Here is a 27906-nt window from a genome sequence, read left to right on the forward strand (position 1 = left end):
CTGAGATTGAGAGTGAGTGTATGTGTGTGTGAGTCTGAGAGTGTGAGATGTGTGTGTGTGTGTGAGTCTGAGAGTGTGAGAGTGAGTGTATGTGTGTGTGAGTCTGAGAGTGTGAGAGTGAGTGTGTGTGAGTCTCAGAGTGTGTGAGTGTGTGTGTGACTCTGAGAGTGTGAGCGTGAGTGTATGTGTGTGTGTGAGTGTTTGCGTGTGAGTCTGAGAGTGTAAGAGTGAGTGGGTGTGTGAGTCTGAGAGTGTGTGTGTGAGTCTGAGAGTGTGAAAGTGAGTGTGTGTGTGTGTCTAAAAGTGTGAGAGTGAGTGTGTGTGTGAGTGTGAGAGTGAGTGTGTGTGTGTGATTCTGAGAGTGTGAGAGTGAGTGTATGTTTGTGTGAGTCTGAGAGTGAGTGTGAGAGTGTGTGTGTGTGATTCTAAGAGTGTGAGAGTGAGTGTATGTGTGTGAGTCTGGGAGTGTGAGAGTGAGCATGTGTGTGAGTCTAAGAGTGTGAAAGTGAGTGTGTGTGTGTGTGAGTCTGAGAGTGTGAGTGTATGTGTGTGTGTGTGTGTGAGTCTGCGAGTGTGAGCATGAGTGTGTGTGTGTGAGTCTGAGAGTGTGAGAGTGAGTGTGTGTGTGAGTCTGAGAGTGTGAGAATGAGTGTGTGTGTGTGTGTGAGTCTGAGAGTGTCAGAGTGAGTATATGTGTGTGAGTCTGAGAGTGTGAGAGTGAGTGTGTGTGTGAGTCTGAGAGTGAGTGTGTGTGTGTGTGTGTGAGTCTGAGAGTGTGAGGGTGAGTGTATGTGTGTGTGAGTCTGAGAGAGTGAGAGTGAGTGAATGTGTGTGTGAGTCTGAGAGTGTGAGATGTGAGTGTGTGAGTCTGAGAGTGTGAGAGGTGAGTGTGTGTGTGAGTCTGAGAGTCTGAGAGTGAGCATGTGTGTGAGTCTGAGAGAGTGAGTGCGTGTGTGTGAGTCAGAGAGTGTGAGAGTGAGTGTATGTGTGTGTGAGTCTGAGAGTGTGTGAGTGTGTGTGTGAGTCTGAGAGTGTGAGCGTGAGTGTGTGTGTGAGTCTGAGAGTGTGAGCGTGAGTGTATGTGTGTGTGTGAGTCTGAGAGTGTGAGCGTGAGTGTGAGCGAGTCTGAGATTGAGAGTGATTGTATGTGTGTGTGAGTCTGAGAGTGTGAGATGTGTGTGTGTGTGAGTCTGAGAGTGTGAGAGTGAGTGTATGTGTGTGTGAGTCTGAGAGTGTGTGAGTGTGTGTGTGAGTCTGAGAGTGTGAGCATGAGTGTGTATGTGTGTGTGTGAGTGTTTGCGTGTGAGTCTGAGAGTGTAAGAGTGAGTGGGTGTGTGAGTCTGAGAGTGTGTGTGTGAGTCTGAGAGTGTGAAAGTGAGTGTGTGTGTGTGAGTCTAAAAGTGTGAGAGTGAGTGTGTGTGTGAGTGTGAGAGTGAGTGTGTGTGTGAGTCTGAGAGTGTGAGGGTGAGTGTATGTGTGTTCGAGGCAGTCGCCCTCCAACAACAACGGAGGGCGGAGGAGCGACGCTCACAACAACGAGCGGAGCGCCGGGTGACTAAAGCACAGCAAGTTGGTTCAGTAGGGGGCACAGGTGGTGCATCAGCCAGTCATCTCGGTCATCTCGGTCAGTCGACCCGTGGCACCTGGGTCTGCCCCGTGACCTCCTGCCAGCGGGCGTTCGACACTTCACGTGGCCTCAAGGTGCACTTGGCCTGGCACAAGCGTCGTGGTGACGTCACCGACACTTTGTGGCGAATGGCGGTTGTTGTTGTGTGTGTGTGAGTCTGAGAGTGAGTGTGTGTGTGAGTGTGAATCTGAGATTGTGTGTGTGTGTGCGAGTCTAAGAGTATGAGAGTGTGTGTGAGTCTGAAAGTGTGTGTGTGTGAGCGTGAGTGTGTGTCAGTGTGCGAGTTTGAGATTGTGAGAGTGAGTGTGTGTGTGAGTCTGAGAGTGTGAGAGTGAGTGTGTGTGTGAGTGTGTGAGAGTGAGTGTGTGTGTGTGAGTCTGAGAGTGTGAGAGCGAGTGTGTGTGTGAGTGTGAGAGTGAGTGTGTGAGAGTGAGTGTGTGTGTGTGTGAGTCTGAGAGTGTGGAAGTGTGAGAGTGAGTGTGTGTGTGTGTGAGTCTGAGAGTGTGGAAGTGTGAGAGTGAGTGTGTGTGTGTGAGTCTGAGAGTGTGGAAGTGTGAGAGTGAATGCATGTGTGTGTAAGTCTGAGAGTGTGACAGTGAGTGTGTGTGTGAGTCTGAGAGTGTGAGAGGGAGTGTATGTGTGTGTGAGTCTGAGAGTGTGATAGTCAGTGTGTATGAGTCTGAGAGTGTGAGAGTGTGTGTGTGAGTCTGAGAGTGAGTGTATGTGTGTGAGTCTGAGAGTGTGCGAGTGAGTGTATGTGAGTCTGAGAGTGTGAGATGTGAGTGTGTGTGTGAGTCTGAGAGTGTGAGAGTGAGTGTGTGTGTGTGAGTCTGAGAGTGTGAGAGTGTGAGAGTGAGTGTGTGTGTGTGAGTCTAAAAGTGTGAGAGTGAGTGTGTGTGCGTGAGTCTAAAAGTCTGAGAGTGAGTGTGTGTGCGTGAGTCTGAGAGTGAATGCATGTGTGTGTGAGTATGAGAGTGTGACAGTGAGTGTGTGTGTGAGTCTGAGAGTGTGAGAGGGAGTGTATGTGTGTGTGAGTCTGAGATTGTGATAGTCAGTGTGTATGAGTCTGAGAGTGAGACTGAGTGTATGTGTAATGCGAGCGTAAACGGCCTCGCGGATATGACGTAACAGGTGAGAGGAGTTGGGTCACGTGGGGAGAGGGAGTGCTTTTAAGGGCAGGAACCGGAAGAGCGAGGGGAGAGTGTGGGAATAAAGACAGGAGGAGGCCACGCAGGGCAGGAGGTGGAAAGTGGCGTGATCGCCACAGGTCGGGACTCGGCACCGTTGGCCAGCGGTGTCCGGGCACGGAGGAGACCAGGAGAGCAGCAGCGGGGCTGCATAGAGAACAGCCGTGGGGCTGCAGCTCGGAGGCAGAGAGGCTGAGTGGAAAGCCAGCAGCGGGGCTGCATAGAGAGCAGCCGTGGGGCTGCAGGTCGGAGGCAGAGAGGCTGAGTGAAAAGCCAGCAGCGGGGCTGCATTGGGAGCCAGCAGCAAGTCTGCGGGAGCGACGGCAGCAGTGGGGCTGCCGAGCGGGAGACGGAGGAGACCCTGAGCGAGACGCCATGCGGGCAAAGTTATAAGAACCACAATAAAGGACAACGGAGACAGACCCAGTGCAAGAGTCCTTAATTACACTGGTGTCAAAACAGCTCAGAAGAAAGAATATCCCCGCACCATCGTCTGCTACATCTTTCGACGACGACGACCTTCCTCAGGCAGTGGAGCTGCCAACGATGGAGGAGGAAATCGACGCGGGGACGAGTGGTGGCCCGGGGGTGCAAGAGGTCGCCGCTTCGGTGGATCCGCCTGCGCCGGAGGACGCTGACCAGCGATGGAGACAGATGGCGGCCCAGTTGGAGACTTTGAAGACCGTCTTGGCGCAACTGTGCGACCTCGTCACGCCGGCGACGGCTTCGGGGAAGCCCGGGGACCAGCGCCTTGCCTGCGTCGCCAGCGCCCTCTGCCACGCGGCACGAGGACGCCATCTTGGGCGTGGCAGGGGAAGAACCGCGGGAAGCCGCCATCTTGCGCCCTCCACGGCGGGAAGCCGCCATCTTTGACACGTTGCAGTGCGACGCCATCTTGAACATGCCACGCGACGCGCCGTCTGCGGAGGACAGCGGAGCGAGGACCCGCAGCCGTCACTTGACAACAGTTAAAGAATTTTCAATCGGAGGCGACTGGAGTGCATTCGCCTGCCGATTTTTGGCGGCGGTGCGCTCCGCCAGATGGACTCACGCAGAGGCCCTGGAAGTTCTGCCAACTCTTCTCGACGATGAGTCGGTCAGATTTTTCCGTTCCATCAAGGCCGACAAAAAGAAGACACAGAGGGGTTTTTGACGAGATGGCGGATGCATACGAGCCACCGGATGACGCTCACCGACGATTCGTTCAGTGCCAGCGGGCACCCGAAGAGTCGCCGGTGGCATACAGGGGTGCTGTCCTGGAATTGGCCATGGCCGCATACCCTGAGATGGAGCCTGACCTACTGGAACCCCTTATTTTGGGCAAAATGCTTGAGCTGTCGAGAGATTTGGGGATCCCTATGCCGGTGTGCGGCCATGAGAAGTTGACGTCTCGGGCAGCTGCGAAGTGTTTGGATGCCCAGTTTAATCTGCGCCGTTGGAAGCAGGTGACAGCGTGGACGGGGGGGCCCATCATGGAAGGGGGTGCCGTGGGTTGGGATCCCAAGAAGGCGGTGTACGTTCCTGACGGGGGGGGGGGCCCGCAGGAATTGACGGCCGCCTCTGCGCAGTGGCCTGCCCGCGGTGGGCCGGGGCCGCGATCTGCGCTGCCGACGCAGGAGCGTCAAGATGGGGGGAGTGCTGTGCGTCGCAATAACGTCGAGTGTTTCCGCTGCGGTCGCAAAGGCCACTACGCCAGGGATTGCTGGGCCCGTATACCGGGGCCGCCCCAGCAGGAGGCCTCAACCACGGACGTGCCGCGGAAGGACCCTCCTGGACAGGCAAGTCGGTGCGCACCAGACACCTGGCAAAGCTTGGCACCTCATTCATCACCGTTGCCGCGCGATCCGGGTGTCATTAATAACGGGAGGCCGCCGACTGGCCTATGTCGCTCGGTAACGCAGTGGCGTAAATTGGCGTGGCGGGTTGTTGCGGCCGCTACTAGTTCGTCCACTGTGCCGGGCTCTATACAAGGGGTCGACGTGCACATTTTAGTGGACTCCGGTGCGTCCGCGATGATTATATCGGATGTCATTTTCCATCTGTTGGGCATCCCGCCGGACGCAGTGCGCCCGGTTTACGATTCCTGTGTAGCAGCGAACGGGGGAAGTATGGGCATTGTGGGCCAGGTGGACGCCAAAATATCCATCGGGGGGGTGTCGGCCTCGGGAACTGTATTGATTTTGAGGTCCCTTGCGGTTCCGTGTTTGTTGGGAACTAATTTTCTGGCCAAAATGCCCATTCTAATAAGAGTTGATCAAAATTGCATTGAATTACCGGGAGGTCGAAAAATTACGTTTTTGCCGTCGCCCTGGGGGCGACCCGCTCCGGTCTGCCAGGTACAGGCGCTGTCCGAAGTATTTGTTGACATTCCACCTGGTTCACAGATGCTTATCCCCTTGCGATATCGGAAACCGGTACCTGGTCGGGTAGGAGCGCCTGGGGTTTTGTTATCGCCGTCCGCGACCATTACGGGCGGATCGGCGCTGGTCGGGGCGCAAACTATTATACGGCCGGACCAGCAGCCATTTTTGCAGGTGCTTAATGGGAGTACGGAGAATTGTGCGTGCCGGCCGGAATGGTCGTGGCGCATGCCACAACAGCGTTTACGGCCCAGGACCATCTGGGCCGCCGGGATGTGGTTGCCGGAGTTTCGGGCCCTGCGGGCCAAGATGATCGCTGGATCGCCGAATTGTGCGGCGAAAATTCATCCCTGACCGGGGAACAGCGATCCGCGCTTCGCGCGCTATTATTCAGTTATTCTGATGTGTTTAGCTCCGACGATTTGGACTTGGGACGCACCTCCCTGCTTTCCCATCATATTGACACAGGGGACGCTGCTCCGATTCGGCTGAACTCGCATCGGATGAGTCCGGCAGAGCGAGACCATGTTCGTGGAGCAGTGGATGACATGCTGGCTGCGGACATAATATCTCCATCTAACAGCCCATGGGGCGCGCCTGTGGTTTTGGTCAAAAAGAAAGACGGCAAGTTGCGATTTTGTGTCGATTTCCGGAAATTAAACAAAGTGTCCGTGGCGGATGCGTACCCCCTGCCGCGTATGGATGATTCCCTCGATGCCTTGTCGGGGGCGAAGTTCTTTTCGACGCTGGATCTCTCTTCGGGATTCTGGCAGCTTCCCCTCGATGAGTCCTCGTGGGAAAAGACCGCTTTCCGTACGCCGCCGGGTCTATTTCAATTTAATTGTCTTCCGATGGGGTTGAATGCTGCCCCCGCCACATTTCAGAGGTTGATGGAGTTGGTATTAACGGGGTTGCAGTAGGAGACATGTCTGATATATTTAGACGATATCATCGTCTTTAGCCGCACATTTGATGAACATCTACAGAGGCTGGAGGTGGTGTTCGCCAGAATGCGCTCCGCCAATCTGAAATTTAAACCTAAGAAATGTCACCTACTGCAACGGTCCATGCACTATTTGGGACATATAGTCAGTGCCGACGGGGTTGCCACGGATCCGGAGAAGACGGCGTGCGTCCGCAACTGGCCAACCCCGGCCACGGTGGGGAATGTGCGTCGCTTTTTGGGGTTTGCCTCATATTACCGTAGGTTCGTTCCCAATTTTGCAACGATCGCGAGGCCTCTGCACCTCCTTACGGGTAAAGGACGGAAATTCAGTTGGGGACCGCCAGAGGAGGCGGCGTTTAAGGGCCTGCGCGATCGTTTGGCAACGGCGCCGACATTGGACTATCCCGATTTTGACCCTTTCATTCTGGACACGGACGCGAGTGACACAGGCATTGGGGCCGTGCTGTCACAGTCCAAAGGCGGTGTGGAACGCGTGGTGGCGTACGGTAGCCGCGTCTTGTCCCCCGCGGAAACCCGCTACTGCGTCACTCGCCGTGAACTTTTGGCCATTGTCTATTTTCTCCGCCAATTTCGGCCGTATCTCTACGGCCGTTCGTTCATTGTGCGCACGGATCATGCGGCTTTACAATATGCTCTGAGGGTAGACCAACCATCTGGCCAGCTGGCACGATGGTTGGACACTCTGCAGGAGTTTTCCTTCCAAATTCAACATCGGAAGGGGGCGCGTCACGCGAATGCGGACGCGCTCTCCAGGTTACCGCAGGGATCCCCTTGCGCTTGCGCGTCGGGGACGCATAGGTGTACACCGACCCAGCAGCCTGCTCGGCCTATGGCATTAGCGGTCGAGGTGCCTGAGGCTCCAGTGTGCCCGGGACCGGCCGATGGGGTTCTGAACCTTCCACGAGCGGTGTGGATCCGTGAACAAATGCTGGACGACTCGTTGGGGACCCTGCGGAGTCGGGCTGCAAAGGGAGGGGGGGTGACTGCTTCCCGGGGGGACGCCGGGGGCCGCTCTCCGCGATGGACTGCTGATGTGGAGGGAGGGGTTACATGATCGCTGGCGTCTGGTTGTACCGTCGTCGTTACGGTACGAGTTGATTAGGACTCTGCATTGCGACACGCTATTACACCTGGGGGTGCAGAAAACCTTGTTGACGTTGCAGCGAGACTACTTCTGGCACGGCATGATGACGGATGTCGTCCGGCACGTTCGCGCGTGTCCCGAGTGTGCCCGGCGGAAGCCGCCCAAACACCCATATGTGCCGCCGATACAGTCTATTCAAGTGTCTCGAGTTAACGAGTTGGTGGCGTTGGATATTTTGAGACCCTTCCCGCCATCCGCTAAGGGTAATAAATACTTGCTAGTTGGGGTGGAGTATCTCTCCCGCTGGCCGATGGCCTGGCCCTTGCCTGACCAGTCGGCGGCGTCTATTACGGACGCCTTTCTATTTGGATATGTCATGGACAAAGGGGCGCCGGAGAGGCTGCTCACTGATCAGGGCCGGAATTTTTCTTCTAAATTGTTGGGGGAGGTGTGCGCTGCTCTGGGGACCAAAAAGATCCGGACATCCCCCTACCACCCGCAGACGGATGGTATGGTGGAAAGACTTAATCGGACACTGTCAGCCATGCTGTGTCACACGGTTAATGAGAAGCAAGCTGACTGGGATTTGCACATCCCTGGGGTACTCTCGGCATACCGGATGACGCCTCGCGCGTCCACAGGATATTCTCCGTTGTTTCTCATGTACGGTCGCGAAAATATGCCGCCAATGGATGTGCAGGTGGGAACGGGAGTGAGAGGACCTACTAAGCCTCTCCCCGACTACATTCAGGACGCCGTACGCCGCGTCGCTGAGGCGCGGGAGGGGGCCCGGGTGGCTACTGCCAAAACCCAGGCCCGAAACGAACATTGCGCTCGACGCTCGAAGGGGAAGTGCCCCTGGAAGGTGGGGGATATGGCTTGGCTGCATTGCTCGCAGGTGCGAGCAGGAACCTCCCCTAAACTGCATAAACCATGGCAGGGGCCTGTTAGGCTCATTGAGGTTCCTAACCCGCAGACCGCGCGCGTTCGGTTCGGAGCTCGGCGCTGGTACGTCCATACGTCTCGCTTGAAACCATATGTGGCCCCTCGGACGGATGCGTCATCTCCTGATGTTGCCTTGCCGGTGTCTGTTGCTGCCGACGCACCCTTGCCTGTGCCTGTTGACCCTGCAAGAGCGCCTGTCGTGCCTACTACAGACAAACCGGCCGTGACACTGCAGGAGGCAGCGGACCCTGCTCAGGGTGGGCTTACTACGGCTGCGGGGACACCTGGCCCCGCCGCCATTCCAATCCCACCACAGACACGATTGCGGGACACCCCGGACTCTGGTCCTTCGGGGGAACGGGACCTTGGCGTTGGCGGGCCTCCAATCCGGGACGGGCCGGCGACCCGCACGCGTTCGAAGTCCCTTTCTTTTCGTTGATTGTTGTTCTCGTTCTTGTTGTTATTGTTATATTCGTTGTATTCTCCGTTGTCCGTTCACGGCTGATGGTTCGGGGTCGCTCACATTGCTTGTTTGTTTCAGCCGAGGACGGCTAGAATTTTCTCTACGGGGGAGGGTGGTGTAATGCGAGCGTAAACGGCCTCGCGGATATGACGTAACAGGTGGGAGGAGTTGGGTCACGTGGGGAGAGGGAGTGCTTTTAAGGGCAGGAACCGGAAGAGCGAGGGGAGAGTGTGGGAATAAAGACAGGAGGAGGCCACGCAGGACATGTGGTGGAAAGTGGCGTGATCGCCACAGGTCGGGACTCGGCACCGTTGGCCAGCGGTGTCCGGGCACGGAGGAGACCAGGAGAGCAGCAGCGGGGCTGCATAGAGAGCAGCCGTGGGGCTGCAGGTCGGAGGCAGAGAGGCTGAGTGAAAAGCCAGCAGCGGGGCTGCATTGGGAGCCAGCAGCAAGTCTGCGGGAACGACGGCAGCAGTGGGGCTGCCGAGCGGGAGACGGAGGAGACCCTGAGCGAGACGCCGTGCGGGCAAAGTTGTAAGAACCACAATAAAGGACAACGGAGACAGACCCAGTGCAAGAGTCCTTTATTACATATGTGTGTGAGTCTGAGAGTGTGCGAGTGAGTGTATGTGAGTCTGAGAGTGTGAGATGTGAGTGTGTGTGTGAGTCTGAGAGTCTGTGTGTGAGTCTCAGAATGTGAGAGTGAGTGTATGTGTCTGTGAGTCTTAGTTATCTAGAGTGTTATACAGGTAGGAACAACAGGTTCCACACTGCCCACCAGGGATTGTGTCTGTCTGTCTGTCGTGCATATCCGGAATTCTGCCCACCCATGCACCTCCCCACCGAACACCAAGCTACGCCGCGATTGGTTGTCGATGTCGGGGAGGGTGGGGGGGAAGGGTCAACATGCCCACTCATCCAACTGCCCCCCCCCCCCCCGATCGCCGTGCTGTCCAACCTAGTTCCTACCTGCCCACTCCGAAGGAGCGTGTTATGCTTCCTTGCATTTTCAGTATTATTGGTAGCCGGGACGGCTATTTTTTCACCACGGTGGGGGATGGGTTGGGGGGGTTTATGTATTGACAGGGTGACACCTGCCGGCCTGTGGGAGCGGAGTCAGTCGAAAAGCTCCGGGAATCAACCCGAAGGTTCCGACAGCCCTGTTCTTCACCTGAGGACGGCTGCTTGCGTTGTGGCCGAAATGTCATGAGAATTATTTTAATTATGTTTTATTTTTATTATTTTATTATTTCCCTTCTACGTTACTTTACCAAAAGAACCAAGAAGATAATTCATTGATGTCTACTTTTGCCTTTGGTCACATGTTTCTTCATCATTGTTCGTATGACTATTATCATATTATTTTAAAGGACTTTTCCTATCGACTGTATATACACTCACTACTCTGAGGAATTAGCCGATTGTTCTGAGTGGTTCCTTCCGAGGTTCATGCATAATAATATTAATTATAAGAACTGTATCCTGCGATGAGATCTGAATTCTGAGACCTGACATAAATACACTTAGACATAATCAATACAAGTTAAAGCGAGAATAACTGTATTATCACGATTGATAATACACCCCGAGACAACGAAGCTGAGCCTAATCAGCATAATTGCATACACTTGCATGACTTTATAAAATTACACATTTTTCACCGTATTATCACGATTGGTAATACACCCCTAGACAACGAAGCCGAGCCTAACTTGCACAATTACATAAATGAGCATATTTTTCGATTTAAAGCTTTCGTGACTGCAGGGATTCATCTTCTTGGTTTTTTCGGTAAAGTCACGTAGAAGGGAAGTAATAAAATAATAAAAATAAAACATAATAAAATGAAACAATTCTCACGACGTTTCGGCCACAACGCAAGCAGCCGTCCTCAGGTGAAGAATGAGACACTTCAAGCTAGGAACTTACATATAAGCTGGGTTGGGGGTGGTAGAAGAGCGCCTTAACAAAAAGAATGTGCATATCAAGATGAGTTTAGCATATACATGGGAAATGCGCAGGGGGCGGGGGGGCTTCAAAGTCATACCATGCCCACGCACTATGCAGGATCAAGAGCACCAAGGGGGGGTGCAGGGATTAGCATTAACAAAGGAAAGGAATGCCAATGATATGTAGCTGCAGTAACTAAACAACACCGTAGAAAACTAAGGTATAAACTACATACAAAGACTAAAATATAAACTGCATAGCACCATCAGTATACTTACTATACTCTACAATAAGCTGAGTTACTAACAGCAAGTAATACATTACAATACTACGTCGTAAAAGTTATATAATATGCTTCCATCTAAACTTTATTCTCTTACATCAACCGAGCATATACCGTACTATATACTGCCATAGATAAACCCAACATTAAATTATATACTGTATTGCAATAAACCACATTTCAACATAACACTATGTATTATTCTACCTACCCTAATGTGTATCAAAATGGTTTATTACGTCCTTCCAATGATTGCTAAGCCAGAATCCATCTTCTCGATTAAAATTGTCTCTGTGTTTGTATATGTGGATCGCCTCATGAACGAATCTCTCATGATAGCCAGGTGGCTTGCAGAGAACCTCTGTCTTGGAGAAGTCAATGTCATGTGAGCCCACTGAGTTGTAACAGTGATCTGCCACGGCTGAGGTGTTTGTCCTACCGTGTTTCAGGTCAGCTTTATGTTCTCGGACCGCATCCGTGAACATAAAGCTGACCTGAAACACGGTAGGACAAACACCTCAGCCGTGGCAGATCACTGTTACAACTCAGTGGGCTCACATGACATTGACTTCTCCAAGACAGAGGTTCTCTGCAAGCCATCTGGCTATCATGAGAGATTCGTTCATGAGGCGATCCACATATACAAACACAGAGACAATTTTAATCGAGAAGATGGATTCTGGCTTAGCAATCATTGGAAGGACGTAATAAACCATTTTGATACACATTAGGGTAGGTAAAATAATACATAGTGTTATGTTGAAATGTGGTTTATTGCAATACAGTATATAATTTAATGTTGGGTTTATCTATGGCAGTATATAGTACGGTATATGCTCGGTTGATGTAAGAGAATAAAGTTTAGATGGAAGCATATTATATAACTTTTACGACGTAGAATTGTAATGTATTACTTGCTGTTAGTAACTCAGCTTATTGTAGAGTATAGTAAGTATACTGATGGTGCTATGCAGTTTATATATTTTAGTTTTTTGTATGTAGTTTATACTTTAGTTTTCTACGGTGTTGTTTAGTAACTGCAGCTACATATCATTGGCATTCCTTTCCTTTGTTAATGCTAATCCCTGCACCCCCCCTTGGTGCTCTTGATCCTGCATAGTGCGTGGGCATGGTATGACTTTGAAGCCCCCCCGCCCCCTGCGCATTTCCCATGTATATGCTAAATTCCTCTTGATATGCACATTCTTTTTGTTAAGGCGCTCTTCTCCCACCCCCAACCCAGCTTATATGTAAGCTCCTAGCTTGGATTGTCTCATTCTTCACCTGAGGACGGCTGCTTGCGTTGTGGCCGAAACGTCGTGAGAATTGTTTCATTTTATTATGTTTTATTTTTATTATTTTATTACTTCCCTTCTACGTGACTTTACCGAAAAAACCAAGAAGATAAATGAGCATAATTTCATGAAATTACACATGTTTTATTAAAATATATATAAATTTTCAAGACTATATACAACATTCTTCTCCTCGGCCTTCTCTGGCTACGCCTTCACTCCTCTCAAACAACAAATACGAAATGCCTCAGCTTGAATAATTTTTAACCTACCTCACGATTCCCACACTTCTACTGGACTTTTTACTGGCTCCCTGTCTATTATCGCGGTCTGTTTACATTTCTCTAAGTCTATAAATCCCTTCATGGGCTTGCCCCACCACCCCATCCTGTTTCTATCAGCTCGTACTAGTCTGTCCCATCCCGTCCTCTACGTTCCCAATCTCAACAGTCCCTCACTGTGCCTCCCTCATCACCCTGCGCCGAGTCTCTCACTCGTGCTCCCTTCTCGCTGCCCTTCACTTAAAATAACTTCCACTGCAGCACACAGAGCAAACATCTTCAACTTGCTTCCATTCCTCCCTGACAATAACCCCCATCTAGCCCAGCATCATCATCATCCTGCTACTCCCTGCCCCTGCTTCCCAGCTATAACCATGCCTACTCAAACCCCTATAACTACCTCTTCCCTTATCACGCTGTTAAGTGAGAAACACGATGAATGCGATTAACCCAGCAACCGAACATTGATAATCGATATCCCGGTCTCCAGAGCAATAAGAACACAAGCCAAACCAATGGCCCTGTTCAGGGCCAAACAACGCGCCAGATAAGCCCTGACATGAGAATCCTCTACCCGGACATTGAGGGAATCAACCTGGCTAAGTGTGAATATCTCGCGTATATAATGAACACATTATATTGATGTCCTGACGCTCCAAGAAACCCACGTCTTGGATGCCCTATATGCCCATCACTACCACATCCATGTGTAGTGGTGGTGTTGACGTGCGCCGACTGTGACAGTGATGGATCACGGGGCGGCGCGGGGTGCGGGGTTGGGCACGCGTTGTGGGCGTGGTGTGGACGCGCGCGCCGGGAGTGACAGATGACGGGCGGCGCGGCGTGGGTGGTGAGGCACGCTGAGATGTGGGAAAACAGGATCGTAGCCAGCGCCCAGTGATTGGTCGTATAAGATGGGTGCTCGCAGCGACGTCCGCAGGTGGGGTATAAAGGGGGACGCGCGAGAGCACTCGGGAAGAGTTACCCAGTTGAAGACCAGAAGACGGAGCTGAAGACCTAGTGCCCCGAGACCCCTAGTCCCGCCGTCCTTGTGGGGACCGGGGCCCTGTGTGGCTCGGAGGCGAGACTGTGGGACCCGGGGTCCGACGCCCACGTGGGTCGGGCTGGGGACCCACAGTCAAGACGGACACCCCGGGCAGGGAATGTCCCGAATAGCTCAGTGGGCGTTAGTCGCCAGGGTAGCTAAGAGGGCGTTAGTCGCCAGGGTAGCTAAGAGGGTGTTTGTCACCCGAATAGCTCAGTGGGCGTTAGTCGCCAGAATAGCTCAGTGGGCGTTAGTCGCCAGAATAGCTAAGTGGGTGTTTGTCACCCGAGATACTAAGTGGGTGTTAGTCACCTGTGAACGAGTTTGGTAAAATAAAGAGTGTGTTACCCGTGAAGTCGTCTCCCGCCGAGTTACTACATTACACATGCACCATCGCAGAATTCTACGCCTTCCCACCAACGGAAAAAAGCGACCTCCAACATCAGCAGCAAGATAGGGGAGCTGCACATAACCAACATGTACAAAGACCCTCATTCTAAATGGCTAAAGCCAGCAATCCCAAGTTTACCAATCCCATCCCTATAGTATGGTGACTTTAACAGCCAACGTACTATGTGGGGCTATGCAGTAGATCCGGCCGACGGCAAATACCTCAGCTACTGGATGTCCGCTGAAGATATGCACCTGGTTTTCGATCTCAAACAGCAATCAACTTTCCACTCTAGCAATGCGACTACAACCCGGACCTCACCATCTTTTCCAAATATCAAAGTGGGAGCACACTTCACGCATCCTGCAAAATATTCTGAAGCTTCCCCAAAAGTAAGCGGAAAGGCTACCAACATAAGTAAAACTTTCTAGAAAAATAAATAAATGTGACTGGAACAGTTCACCTGATATAATAAGCAGTGCATGGTAGAATGCAGCGTATTTCAGTAAATCCATGTGCATCAGTCTATCATAAAATCAGTGTGGTAATCACGTTTAGGAAGTTCGATATGCAAGTGCCAACTTGAGGAAGAGTCAAACATTTCCCCGACTATCCTGATACATACAGTAAAACTCACGTGTGCTTATGCACTTGCAATGTAGGTGTCAGTCAACACCACAGACACCCTTGCAAACAAGATATTCCATATCGATGGGACCCTTTTTGTCAGTATCAAGATAATGAAAACATTAAAATATGTTTTACTGTTTCAAGCAAGAATACAGGAGGTATTAAGATGTTCAAACACCAAATATACATCTATAATAAGGCATCAAGTCTGCATTAACCACACAATTCTTGTGGTAAAACATACAAACAAACGTGCTTTGATAATAATGTATGCATTTTACCTAAAATTAATTGACCTACACCACTGTTGCACCAGGAAACAATGCCACAATTCTAACAGCACAGAGACAATGCAAATATCAAAGAATCAATAGCTTGGGTCAAGCAATTATATCCATGGAACCTATTTCAAGAGATATCTAGAATGAATATTTAAAGTAAAATTATACTGGAAAGGCTTTCTCCTAATTATCCATTAGAGGTTTATTTGTATTTCCCATTGATAGGATGTGTAAAATATGTGTTATGTGGAACGACAGCCATTGGAAGGAGTTGCACTGTCTATATGTTTATTGTGTTACTTATGTTCTCCACAACAACACTGACAATAATATTGTATTGCAAGTCAGGCTTGTAATTGTCCCAGAGAGCAAGAACTGCTGACAAGAACAAGTGTAATGAGGCAGTGCTGCTTACATGCAATTGTAGTCGTCGTCATTTGTGTTTGACCTGGAAATGGAAGAGTATTCATGTTGAGCAAACAAAGACATCGCAGTTCAATGCAATTACAAACATTTGTTTCAACATAAAATCGCAATGTGATCCACAAAACATGAAACAAAAATAAATAATCATGCACGTCTTAAGAATAAATATCATATAATAAAATACCTGTCTGAGCTATCACTAAAATCCACAGCAGAAGATCCGGAGAGAGCCAAATCCTTGCCATCTCCGCCACTCCCGTTGTTCTTTATCACTGAGCAGTGTGGTGAACAATGTTTAAAGTAACTAACACGACCGGTTAGAACACTTCCTCATTTCATAAGTGAACTGACCATGGTCTGGGGCATGAATGTAATGTCAGCAGCTTAACTATGCACACCTCTTTAGTTAGGGCACGCAATGGAACGTTCACAATATTTACTTTATGAAGCGACAAGGTGGAGGGGGGAAAAACCACAACACATTTTACGAAAGTCAGGCTTAAAATCTCCACATCAGTTGGTGGCAAATGCTTGAGAGAAGAATAAATATTTTACACAGCCAATAAAACCAGCCCCTCGACCGATGTTAAGTGTCTGTGGATGACGACGTCTCAAATAAAATATTCCCGCTGCTGTAGTACATCATTCTGAGATGCAGATGCATTGAGCTTTCGTATAGATTGCATTGGATTTAGAATCAAGACAGGAAGGGCTACCACCCCATCATGGTTCTCAAGAATAAAAACAACTGAGGGTTGGCTGCTGCGGTTTGTCTTGAACCAGGGTGCTTTGCACCTCAGAGTGCGCTTAGCTCGTGGAACGTACATAATTGAGAGAAATAGATGGGGAAAAGTTGCCATCCGTGAGGTCAGAATCAGATTCTTTATCCCGGAGAGATCCATTGAGCTATGAAGCTCTTTTCACAGATATTCAGTAAGGTGGGCCAGAAAGTCACAACAACAAACACTACAAAAAACTATCGGACTGCAAAGTTTAAGATAAGTAAGTAAAAAAAAGTATGTAAGTTGAAATTGCTTAAGTGCACCAATTCCCAAGCTTGGGCCAGGCGAAAAAACAACAGCAAAGAGAATCCCAGATTACAGCAAGCTACGCTGCTTTACTGCTGATTCTCCCAGTGGATTTCATTTGGCCCTCATAATCAACGATTTTTGGGTTTAGATTGCGTTATTTATAAATGTGTCGTAACCCTCCACCACCCGACACGGCCAATCAGTAAAAATGTGTCACGTTGACAAAAGACAAATAGTTCACTGCTTTAGCCCACCGGTGTGTTGAAGCCACAACATTTACAATTTGAGTACGACGTTTCGCTGGTAATTGCATCCAGCATCATCGGGCAATTCGCCAGAATGGTGAGGCTCTGCTGTGTCTCCCGTTCTTATATAGAGCAGCAGCAGGGTGACGTCATCATTAACTCATTAACTCATCAGGTGCAAAGATTCAAGGGGGGAGTGATTGTAATTATATACTAGATTAGTAATCAGGCTATTGTTACGATGCGAGTTGTAGATTAGTAATCATTTGGAATGTGTTTTATTGAGATTATGCTACATTAGTAATCAGTTAGTGGTTGTTTCCCTTATAAGGAATTGTAATGTATCTTATTTAATAATACGCTTCCAGGCCGCACTAAGCCTGTAGCTGTCTGAGCGATTAAAGTTATTTCTGTTTCTCTCAATTTCAATCGATTCTCTAATTAGTCTTTGCCAGTAGTAACTAGTTTTACACAACACTTCCACGTTGTCAAAATCAATTGAGTGTCCCTGTTGGCATGCATGTTCTGCTACTGCCGACAGTTGTGTTTGTGATAGTCTAATATTTCTCTGGTGTTCTTTTAGTCTTACACTAACGTTACGCCCTGTCTGTCCAATATAGCATCTGCCACATACACAATTAATCCGATATACACCTTCTGTTGATAATTTAGGTAATTCGTCTTTAGTGTACGTTACTAGTTGTTGAATTTTGTGTACTGTACCAAATCTTACTGTAATATAACACACTCCCGTTCCTGGATATTTAACTTGGGCATGGCCTAAATGGTAAAATAACACACAGCGTTTACATTGTAAATGTTGTGGCTTCAACACACCGGTGGGCTAAAGCAGTGAACTATTTGTCTTTTGTCAACGTGACACATTTTTACTGATTGGCCGTGTCGGGTGGTGGAGGGTTACGACACATTTATAAATAACGCGATCTAAACCCAAAAATCGTTGATTATGAATAACATTGGTCGCGAAAGCCTACGTGTTAAATTCATTTGGCCCTATATGACAAGAGGCCAACTGGGTAAAAACGGCGCAGAAGACGCAGAGGCGGACAACGACACCAATGAGGTGCACCCTGGAAGCTACGCTTGGCTGAGCATCACATGGATTCGATCAACAGTAGAACGACGTCTGATGATGTTGGCCAACTTCAGCAGCAGGCAGTGATGTCACACAGTGCCATAGGCAGAGCGATTCATAATTACTGTGCCGGATTTTTGTTAACGATGGAAATCTCAACTAGTTGTGTCATTTCTTTATTTGTTTTTTCATTTTAAACTTTGCTTGGCAGTACGGTTTTCAATGGCTTGGTAGTAGCTGTACAGTATTTATGATTTGGTCCTTATATATAATAAATGTACGGTGTTATGGGATGAAATTAGCATGAATCACGCTATATAAAGTATTGCTATTAAGGGTCGTTCTCTTTGTGTGGACGTATGTGCGAATGCAGATTCTGCAGCTCGTGTATATCATCACGGGTCCTGTGAATGGCAAAGCTCCATTACTTCCACCAAGGCACAACCAACCTGACAGGTTTGCATTGGAGAAGAGTTGCAACTGGTTATGGTTCAGTAATACTTTCCGATGGATAACTTTCATTGGACATTATAATAAAAGCAAATCTGAGATGGATATTATTTTATCCATTTCTGTTTATCTGGCCAGGTGGCTCAGCGGCAGAGTGAGTGGCTCGCAATTGGAAGACTGCGAGTTAAAATCTTCATTCGGGGTTGATTCAGCCAATCATATCACTGCGGTCTACAAATGAGTACCAATTTTCACGGGGTCAGCTGTAGTTTTCCTATGGATACACTCGTCCCCACCATATGAATTTAGAACCACATCACTGCTCGTCTGAGTAGTAAATCACTTTGACAGTATAACATTTATCTGCAATTCGACTGGCGGAAAATCTAAATTTTTAAGGAAATTTAAATATCTTTAAGAAAAATCACATCTCCTTTTTCGATTCAAATGCGTGGTGGTACTTTCTTCACGCAGCACTCAAGGGGGCTTTTATATTTTGTTAATGGATGAAATTCTGTGTTAATATATCTTCATGTAATTCTCGGTTTGTGTGAGCATGTATAATTCCATCAATTTCCTGTGTATCACATGTATTTGCTACAGAGCTTAGCCATTTTTGTATTTAGTTATAAGAACGTAATAAATAAGGCTGCACTGTGGAAGATATCTTTCAGAAGAACACTACTTGAAAACACAACAATAATTGTGCCTGGCACAGTTTTTGAGGGTGAACCAGAATCCAAATAATGAAATATATAAAGTTGGACAAGAGTGGGTTGCAATTCCATTGGACAACTAAACTAAATTATAAAAAAACAACATAGCAATGTGATGTATGGATCAGAAAAATGGACATTGGCAAGTACAATAGAATTAAATATGAAAAGTGTTCAACGAAGCGTGGAGAAGTGCATCTTCAGGCGTACACTGAGGTACAGGTAAGTTTGAAATATTTTGCTGAAAAAATTACCTGCAAATTACTCATTCTGGATAACACAGAGCAATATCTCCCCTATTGCGAAAACTTGGCATCACGCCACTGGTCTCTGCCTTCAATGAGGCTTTCTTAGCTAAACAAGTGCAAATAATAAAAATAAATAATACATCACGTTCACTTCCCTTTAGCGAATTATGGTCGGTGGTTATGTGACACATGAAGGAGTGGCAGCCTCAGACGTGAGCATGCCTGAGGCTGTGGAGATGGACATACCATCAGCAAGTCGCTGCAACCTGCTCTTCATGAAGCTTTGCAGCCTACTCGTGTTTAACTAGGGGCGCCGTGATAGCGAGAAGGTATTTCCCTCGCCTTGGTATGCAGGAAGTTCGTGGATTGGATCTCGACCCTGATGCCTGATGTATATTTGGAGTTTCCTTGTTCTCCCCATGGTCACGTGGATTTTTCTCCAGGTCTTCCGGTTTTTCCCTCTGCATTCACATCTCCAATTAGCACGGTTGGCTACGTACGGTGCGAAGGAAGTTTAAAAGAAATACATACACGCATTTAGAACACGCGTGTAGATTATTCGGCTGCAATATATTTCCCCATGGTGGTAAGCTACCATTAGTTGCCAGGTCGCTTCTGAAAAATAGCTAAATGCTCAGTGGGCTTTACCTGGTAAACAAATTAGTTTAGTTCCAGACTGAAGTGAGTCAGTGACTGCTTGATCATTAGTGAACACGCCCAATTCACGTTTAATTCTGTCATAGATTGCATGTATGCCCATTTTGTTAAAATGACAAATTGCATATAACATGCAGTTTTTCTCAGCTGGTGGTCTAGATAATGTAATGTACATCTATGCGTCTCGTTAAAAGAACGTGTCTTAGAGTCTCCACATGTTTATGTTTCGATGGGTATCTCATCATTTACTGATTTGAATTACAGATGAGTACATGTGAGAAGATAATGCATATAAACTGGTAATTGTTGTAATACGTGCGTTTGTCAAAAGTGTGCATGACTGTAAATATAAACCAACAGATAGCAAAAAGCGGATGAAATTAGACTCAATTTAATTAAAGTATAAACACTGGGAATTACGGCTAGTAGCAAGTCATAAGTATAATCAAAGATGAATACGCTTTCATATTTAATGCAAAGGAAGAATACTGCAATACGTTAATATAACTGAGTTCTGTATGAATTGTCTTTTCAGGAGAACACATTGGAAACATAAAGCACTCTATTTGTCTATCATATCACGATTAACGGTAATCACAGTAAGCAAAATATTAAATAGTAGTGCAGGAGATCCTTGAATATCGTGGTGGGTCCGTTCTTGGAAAGTGACGCGAAAGCCAAAACGGCAATATTCTATACTTAAGGCTCATCTAAATAACGGGGTTAGGTACACAGCAACCAAAAATTAGATCACAATTGAAATGAGTAATTATGCCAAATAAAGAAGAACTAAATTATTATAAATACAAACATATATATATTTTTCCCAAAAAACACTCCTAGACAATACGTAGTAGTCTAAATACTGCAAAAATACCGGACATAGCAATGATGGTAATCCAAACCGGGTGTGTGTGTGTTTGTCCACGAGATGCTTGGAAAGAGTGGTGGTGTAGCGGTGAGCACGCTGCAATACCCGCGATCGATTCCTGCTAACGGCCACCACCAGTGACGATTATCTGAACCGGTCATGTGCCTCCCCTAGATCGACTCAGCCTTAAATGAGTACCTGGTGCGATGTGTAAATCTCGCCACTCGGGTGACAAAGGCGGCCGGGTCTGGTGCTCGCCACCCCACCCCCTCTTGTGCCGTGCCAGCCTTCATAGGTGCTCGCTAACATAACTAGCCTCAACAGTCTGGTAATAGGCTATAAGGAGGGTCATTGTCTTGGTTTGTCCGCAAGATGCTTGCACGGTAAAGTTTGATGTGCGACTGACTGCCTCGCGTCCCTCATCCGCCCCGCACCATGGTACCAGCCACACAGCACCATCACTCGAGAAGCTTCTCGAGTTATACTTCCGTGTATGCCCGCGGAAGGCCACAACGAGGTCGAAACTGTGAACGATTAGCCTGCGAAAGCCAATTTCTTAAAAAAAAATAGGCCATTGTGTGCTGACGTTATGGTGCTAAATTTGCCAAATTAAGACACATTTCGTTCAAATAACTGAAGTCAGAAAAGTATAACAACGCTGCCCCCTACTCCAAAGATATTGCAGAATGTGTGCGAAACATAGCCTTGCACAATAAGAATGGTGGAAATGCCAAATGTAATAAATTGTTATGATGATAACGCTTTACATATTTCTAAAATGAAAAGATAACTTTGCTCGAGACTCCAAAGCAATCCAGCTAAATCTGTGATATTCTTCTCCATAGCATAGTAACAACATTTGCCATTCAAGCTGACAGCTCAAGCATGAACATAGTATTTGCCTTTTCTGGTAAAGTATTCTGTACACGATAGGAATCCAGGGTATCTCTTTTTGCATCCTGGTTAAAATGACGTTTCAAAAATGTTATGCGCAGCACACGTGAAATACGAAATACTTCTTATAAATCAAACTTTTGTTGATTTTAAAAGGAAGACAGCCGACAAGTCTATGCAAATACATTGGAATTTTTTGAAGAAGTGCATAGTGGTCCTCTTGCCTTCGGTCACTATCAAATACATTTGGGCAAATGTGGCCGACTGACAGTAGCAGTGACGCGGTGATGGACAACTGTGGACATGTTTTGTCCTGGTTAAGATTAATCTGCTTAGACATTGTCTTCCCCTCTTATGTATGGCAATGTATTGAGGAGCTACATGCCAATGTTGAGGTTTGTGATCCACGACAATCTGCTAATCCTCCATTGAAGGAGCACAGCCTACAGTGGTTTACTATATAGGCCATAGTTTGGGTAGCACGACCACAATCACACTACTGTGGCTTGTGTCTTGTTTTCAACTTAGCAAGGGGATATGCGCATCAGGTCTGTTGATTTTCTGATGAGGTTGATGGTTGCATCAATGTCTGAGGAATTTGAAAGCCACGAGGTGCAATGATATTTTAGTCTCAAATGAGGCAGTGTTTACTCTTGACGTCTGTATTGTTCCACTGATGGCCAGCATTCTGCCAGATGTGGATGAGATTCTGGAATGGTGGCAGCGCGATTTCCCAAGGGAGATCGAACTTTATTTGGTAGCGAGGTGCATTGTTGCGTTCCTGGTTGATGGATAGGTGGTTGTCGTTGGCAGGATAACGTGTAAACTACCTTGCAGTTTGAAAGTCTCCACAGACATTTGGTGGAAGAATGTTCACTGTTAAAACAGGCATCCAGGAGATTGGTGTCGGTTTCAGTGTTCCGGCTGTGATGCGCTTTGCGTTATTTAATTGTGCATCCATCAGTTTTGTGTACAAGCTCCGGGACGAAGCTGGATTACAGCGACTCTGCCAATGAGCAGATCAGTTCGAAGCATATCAGATGAGGAGTCTCTGGACACTCCTGCAGGTTTCTGTAGCAGAGCCATTCTTTATTTGGTCTTTTAACAGATCTGTTTCACATGGGACTTGAATGTCAGGATTCTCTTCGTGGTATCTATCCCTAAACATCTAGGAGTGGAGTCATAGCGCACTGGGCTACCACAGAAGGACATATCAAGGGTGGCATCTGTTGCATGACTGTTCAGGTAGAAAGCATTTATGGTAGTTTTGGAGGGATTTAGTTGGAGTCTCCAGCGATGGAAATATGCCTCCAATAAAATTAAATCTGTCGAGTATTGGTAATGTTTTTGAGGTTTGTACCCTGTGCAGCAGAGGCTGTTTCATCTGCAAAATTAACTTGCAAGCTGATGCACATGACACGTAATTTATATATATATATATATGTAGGACTCGTACTCCGGTTGTCATTCTCGTTCCGTTTATTCGCACTTTAGAGTTCACCTCATCACCGCTCCGTGTCTCTCCGTTCGCTCCGTTGCACCGTCCGCCATCAACGACACTCTATGTCTCTCCGTTCGCTCGCTCCGCTCCGCTCTCTCTCCTTCTCTCCCAAGGTCCGTATACTCCGCTGCTACCCTACTCTGTCCTCCTCAGATGCACTGCTACCACTGCTACCGCACACTGTGTTCTCTCTATCCACTGCTACCGTACTCTGTGTTCTCTCTATCCCCTGCTACCGTACTCTGTGTTCTCTCTATCTACTGCTACCGTACTCTGTGTTCTCTCTAGTCACTGTTACCCTTATCGTATCTCCCTACTCGCTGCTGCTCCTCTCTTCCCCGGGCACCAATCACTCCAACTCCAACCAAGACTCCCGTCTCTCCGTTACGCTGTGCCTTTTATCCCCGCATCAATCAGTCCCAATCAATTATCTCACCCCCCGCTTTGCTACTCGCCCCCAGGCCCCCAGCCTCACGTGACCTTGTTATTCCCGCCTGAGCGGAGCCAGTCATTAGCTACTCACCCTCCTAACCAATCACTGGCCTGTGTTCTCGGTTACCCCTAACACCTGTCGCGCCTCTTAACGACGTCTCCCTCACGCCCCAACAACAACAACCCCGTCTTCAGATACCCCCCACTGTACACTGCTCGCTTGCATAGCAACAGACCAACAGAATGCATAGCGTGGCATATTTCAAGTCCGACATCATCCCCCCCCCCCCCCTGTTGAAAAAGTTAGCCGTCCCATCTAAACATGACGCGTCACGCGGAAACCACAACATACAACAAAATGTACACAATCCCCAACTCCCAAAGTTTTAAGAAAAAGTCAATCTTCTCGAGCGGGTTCCCGCAGCAGGTCCGTCACCCCGACTCGACTGAACAGGGGCCAGGGTATCTCTGTCCGTGGGCGCGGGGCAGCGTCCTGCCCGAAACGTGCGTCCATCTTCGTCACACCGGCCATTCCCCGATGAGACCCCAACGTGGTCTCGCCTGTCCCGGGGTGTCCCCGGACTCAAAAATGGCGATCCTGCAGACACATGGGGGGTAGACTGCTGAGGTGCGTCCTTCCGTTGCCGCACAGCACGCTCGTCGGACACATCCAATACAGGCCGTTCCGGGATGGGAGATGACGCATCATAAGGCACCACATATCTCTTCAAGCGTGATGGGTGAATGTGCCATAATCGGCGACCGTATCGAATCCTTACACTTTGATCCCGACGAACTTCCACAATCTCAACGGGCCCCTGCCAGGGCCGATGGAATTTCGGTGATGTGCCTACCGGCACCTTCGGACAATGTAACCAGGCCTTGTTCCCCACCTGCCATGGTTCCCGTGGAGGCTGTGTACCGTGCAGGCGCTTATTAGCAGCCTGCCTTCGTTCCGTATTTCCCAGCGAGGCCTCCCTGGCCTCTTTCAACCGATCCAATGCCTCATGCATGGGGACAGGCACCGTTTACGACTTACCCTTAGATTTCACCCCCAGCCTGACCAGGGCCGGGGCTTCTGGTTCACGACCATACATCAAATAGAAGGGTGAATACCCTGTTGAAGCGTGTGGGGCTAATCTATAAGCAGCCAAGGCCGCCGGGACATGTAGATCCCAATCTGTCTGAGTCGAATTAACCTGTTGGCACAACATAGACATCAATGTTCGATGAAGACGTTCGACCATCCCGTTGGTTTGCGGGTGGTATGGGGATATCCGAATTTTCCTTGTACCGAATGCGTCACACACTTCCTTCAATAGGCGGGACGAAAAATTCTTACCCTGGTCCATAAGCAGGTGCTCCGGGGCACCTTTGTCAAAAACGTAACCCTGCAGGAAGGCCTCCACGATCGATCCTGCCGATTGGTCTGCTAGCGGCCATGCCATAGGCCACCAAGTGAGGTACTCGACCCCCACAAGCAGGTATTTGTGAACCCGCGGGGTAACGGGGAACGGTCCCAGAATATCAAGGGCGACAATCTCGTTCACCCGCGAAACACGTATCGACCACAATGGTACCCGATATGGCTGTGCTAGCGCCTTCCGCAGTGCGCACTCATGAAAAGCCTTAACATAAGAATGAACATCATTCTGTAATCCCTGCCAATAGAAATCGTTACTCAAAGTCAAAGCCGTTTTCTTCTCCCCCAAGTGCATCAATCGCTCGTGCGTGTCGCGAATAAGTTCCCCTCTCAAACATAGTGGTACCACAATGCAAAACTTCTGAAAGACGACATCTCATCTGACCAGGAGGTCGTCAACGAGTCGAAAAAAGGCCCGATCATCCGACTGTTTGGAACGAGAGGCCCGAAGCCTCATTTTGGTAAGCGAAGGATCGTCCACTTGCAAGCGCGCCCAACGATCCCGCGACAATCCCAGCAACCCAGGCTCTTTAGCCGGTGCTTCGTCAACCCGGTCTGAATTGGCTGCAGCGGCCATGGCCGGAATGCCCTGCAGCGGCGGCCCACAGTGCAGCGATCCCTCGGAACATCTACACAAGACCGATGACTGAGGCAATCGGGACAGAGCATCCGCGTTAACGTGACGCGTACCTTTCCTGTGCTGGACCGTGAATGAGTATCCCTGCAGGACCTCAAGCCAGCGGGCCATTTGGCCCGAGGGTTGATCGATCCGCAAGGAGTACTGTAGTGCCGCGTGGTCGGTGCGGACCAAAAATTGTTGCCCGTATAAGTATGATCAATATAGCTGCACAAAGTGTACAATCGCCAACAATTCCCTGCGTGTTACACAATATCTTTGCTCTGCCGGGGACAGTACACGGCTGCCATACGCGACGACCCTTTCAACTCCGTCAATCGTTTGCGACAATACAGCGCCGATGCCCGTATCACTGGCATCGGTGTCCAAAATAAACATTTCCGCAAAATTTGGATACCCGAGCGGCAGTGTGTCCGCCAAAGCGTCCCGGAGCGTTTCAAATGAACGCTGTTCCTCGTCACCCCACAGAAACTTTTACCCTTAGCAGTCAGCGTGTGCAGCGGCCTCGCAATTGTGGCAAAGTTTTTAACAAATCGACGGTAGTATGACGCAAATCCCACGAAGCTACGTACTTCCGACACTGTCTTAGGCACTGGCCACGCACGTACACAACTGGTTTTCTCTGGGTCTGTGGCGACCCCCACTTCGCTGACCACATGCCCCAAATATTTAACTGACGTTCTAAACAAATGGCATTTTTGGGGTTTACATTTCAAATTGGCATCCCGTACCCTGCCAAACACAGCCCGTAGCCGCTGCAAATGTTCCTCAAAATCCTCACTGAACACAATGACGTCGTCAAGGCATATCAAACATGACTCCTACTGCAATCCAGACAAAACAAGTTCCATCAATCTTTAAAAGGTGGCTGGCGCTGAGTGCAGCCCCATCGGTAGTACATGAAATTGGAACAGCCCTTGCGGCATGCGGAAGGCCGTCTTCGGTTTAGATTCCTTGTCCAAAGGCAATTGCCAAAAGCCAGACAAGAGGTCCAAAGTGGAAAAAAACTTTGCACCGGACAATGCGTCCAATGAGTCGTCAATGCGCGGGAGCGGGTATGCATCCGCCACTGAAACCTTATTCAATTTGCGGTAATCCACACAAAATCGCAGAGAACCATCTCGTTTTTCAACCAACATGATCGGAGCTCCCCATGGGCTGGAAGAAGGGGAGACGATATCCTGTTGCAACATCTCGTCAACCGTTTTCCGAATGCAATCCTTCTCCAGCGGGCTCACACGGTGAGGATTCAATCGAATAGGGGGCGCATCCCTAGTATCAATGTGATGTCGCAATAAGGTCGTGCGACTGACATCAAACTTCCCTGAGCTAAAAACGTCCTTGAATTCCCAAAGCAACTCCCTTAACCACGTCCGCTGCTCGGGTGTCAAATCGTCGTTGAATTCATACAAATTGTGAAACCAGCTCGGTTCCTCCTCCACCCGTGGCAGCGTGTCACCACCCCCAGCTGCCAAACACGCATCTCCTTCCGAACCCCGCGTGACCGACGCGTGCGCCAACGTAGTCCCCTCTTTAATAATGACCGGCTCGTGCCCCATGTTCACAATCTGAATGAATGGTTCAGCCATCGCCGGCACCATCGTAAAAGCACCCACCAAAGAGGGCATTCGTGTCACGGCATTTGAGGGCAACAACAGAATGCCTTCCCCCAAGTTACCCGCTGACAGCCCTTTTTTCAACCTTAACGGCACAAGCATCTGCGTCGTAGGCGGAATGCGCACCGTATGGCTAACCACCGCATGAACCACCGCGTTGACACGGGCAAATTTAGATGGAGTTCCTAAAAATTTTAGGCACTTCCCTGATGGCAATTCCAATCGTCCCTTCTCAATCGAAATTTTAATTGGCATCTTTTGCAAAAAATCCGTGCCTAACAAACAAGGTACAGCCAGAACAGACGAAACCAAAATGTATCCAGTTACGCACACCTCTCCGACTTGTATCGTTACAAGTACTCAACCCAAAATTCCCAAACTGCCCCCATTTGCCGCTATACACGGGCCATCCACTGGTTCTAAAACATGGGGCGAGGTTGGTAATAATCGGAAGGTTTGCAAGGAAATAAGTGTCGCTGAGGCCCCCGTATCGACAATGACTCGAACCTGAACCCCTTGAACAAGCGCCATCACATCTGATGAACCCGGCGCGGCTCCCAAAACACGATGAGCCAACACACCCCATAGAGCATTTCCTTGTGTATCATACGAATGGGGATCAACAGTGTGTGGCGTCGCGGATGGGTGAGGTGTAGGATACAGCCATGTATTGCATGTGTCGCGACTCGCCTGGTAATCCTGCGCTGGTTAGAATCCGCGATTGTAGGCTCCTGATGAACGCGGGAAGATGCCTCTCTGTCTCCAGCAGTCCCGTGCGAAGTGTCCTCGTCACGCGGTGGCGCCTCTTCAGTCGCATCCCCCGGAGAAGCGGGAGCCTCCACTCCCGATGGAGGTATCACGTCCGCATCGCTGC

General features: G+C 48.9%; 1 protein-coding gene across 2 annotated transcripts in view; it reads right to left on the minus strand.

Moving 5' to 3' along the window:
* The window catches only part of LOC144735516 (scavenger receptor cysteine-rich domain-containing protein DMBT1-like), a 376933-nt gene extending 361341 nt beyond the window's left edge, over positions 1-15592 (minus strand). The window contains exons 1-2 of one of the 2 annotated variants that reach the window (XM_078617915.1): positions 15400-15592; positions 15205-15237 (exon numbers count right to left, since the gene is read on the minus strand). In XM_078617915.1, coding sequence (XP_078474041.1) covers positions 15205-15237; positions 15400-15460 — 94 coding nt within the window. In that variant the 5' untranslated portion in view covers positions 15461-15592. The remainder of the gene's footprint in view (positions 1-15204; positions 15238-15399) is intronic. The other variant, XM_078617916.1, reaches the window with a different exon arrangement.
* Between the last annotated feature and the right edge of the window lie 12314 nt (positions 15593-27906).

This window comes from Lampetra planeri, chromosome 55 (genome assembly GCF_965212315.1).
Source record: "Lampetra planeri chromosome 55, kcLamPlan1.2.h2, whole genome shotgun sequence".
Classification (NCBI taxonomy): Eukaryota; Metazoa; Chordata; class Hyperoartia; order Petromyzontiformes; family Petromyzontidae; genus Lampetra; species Lampetra planeri.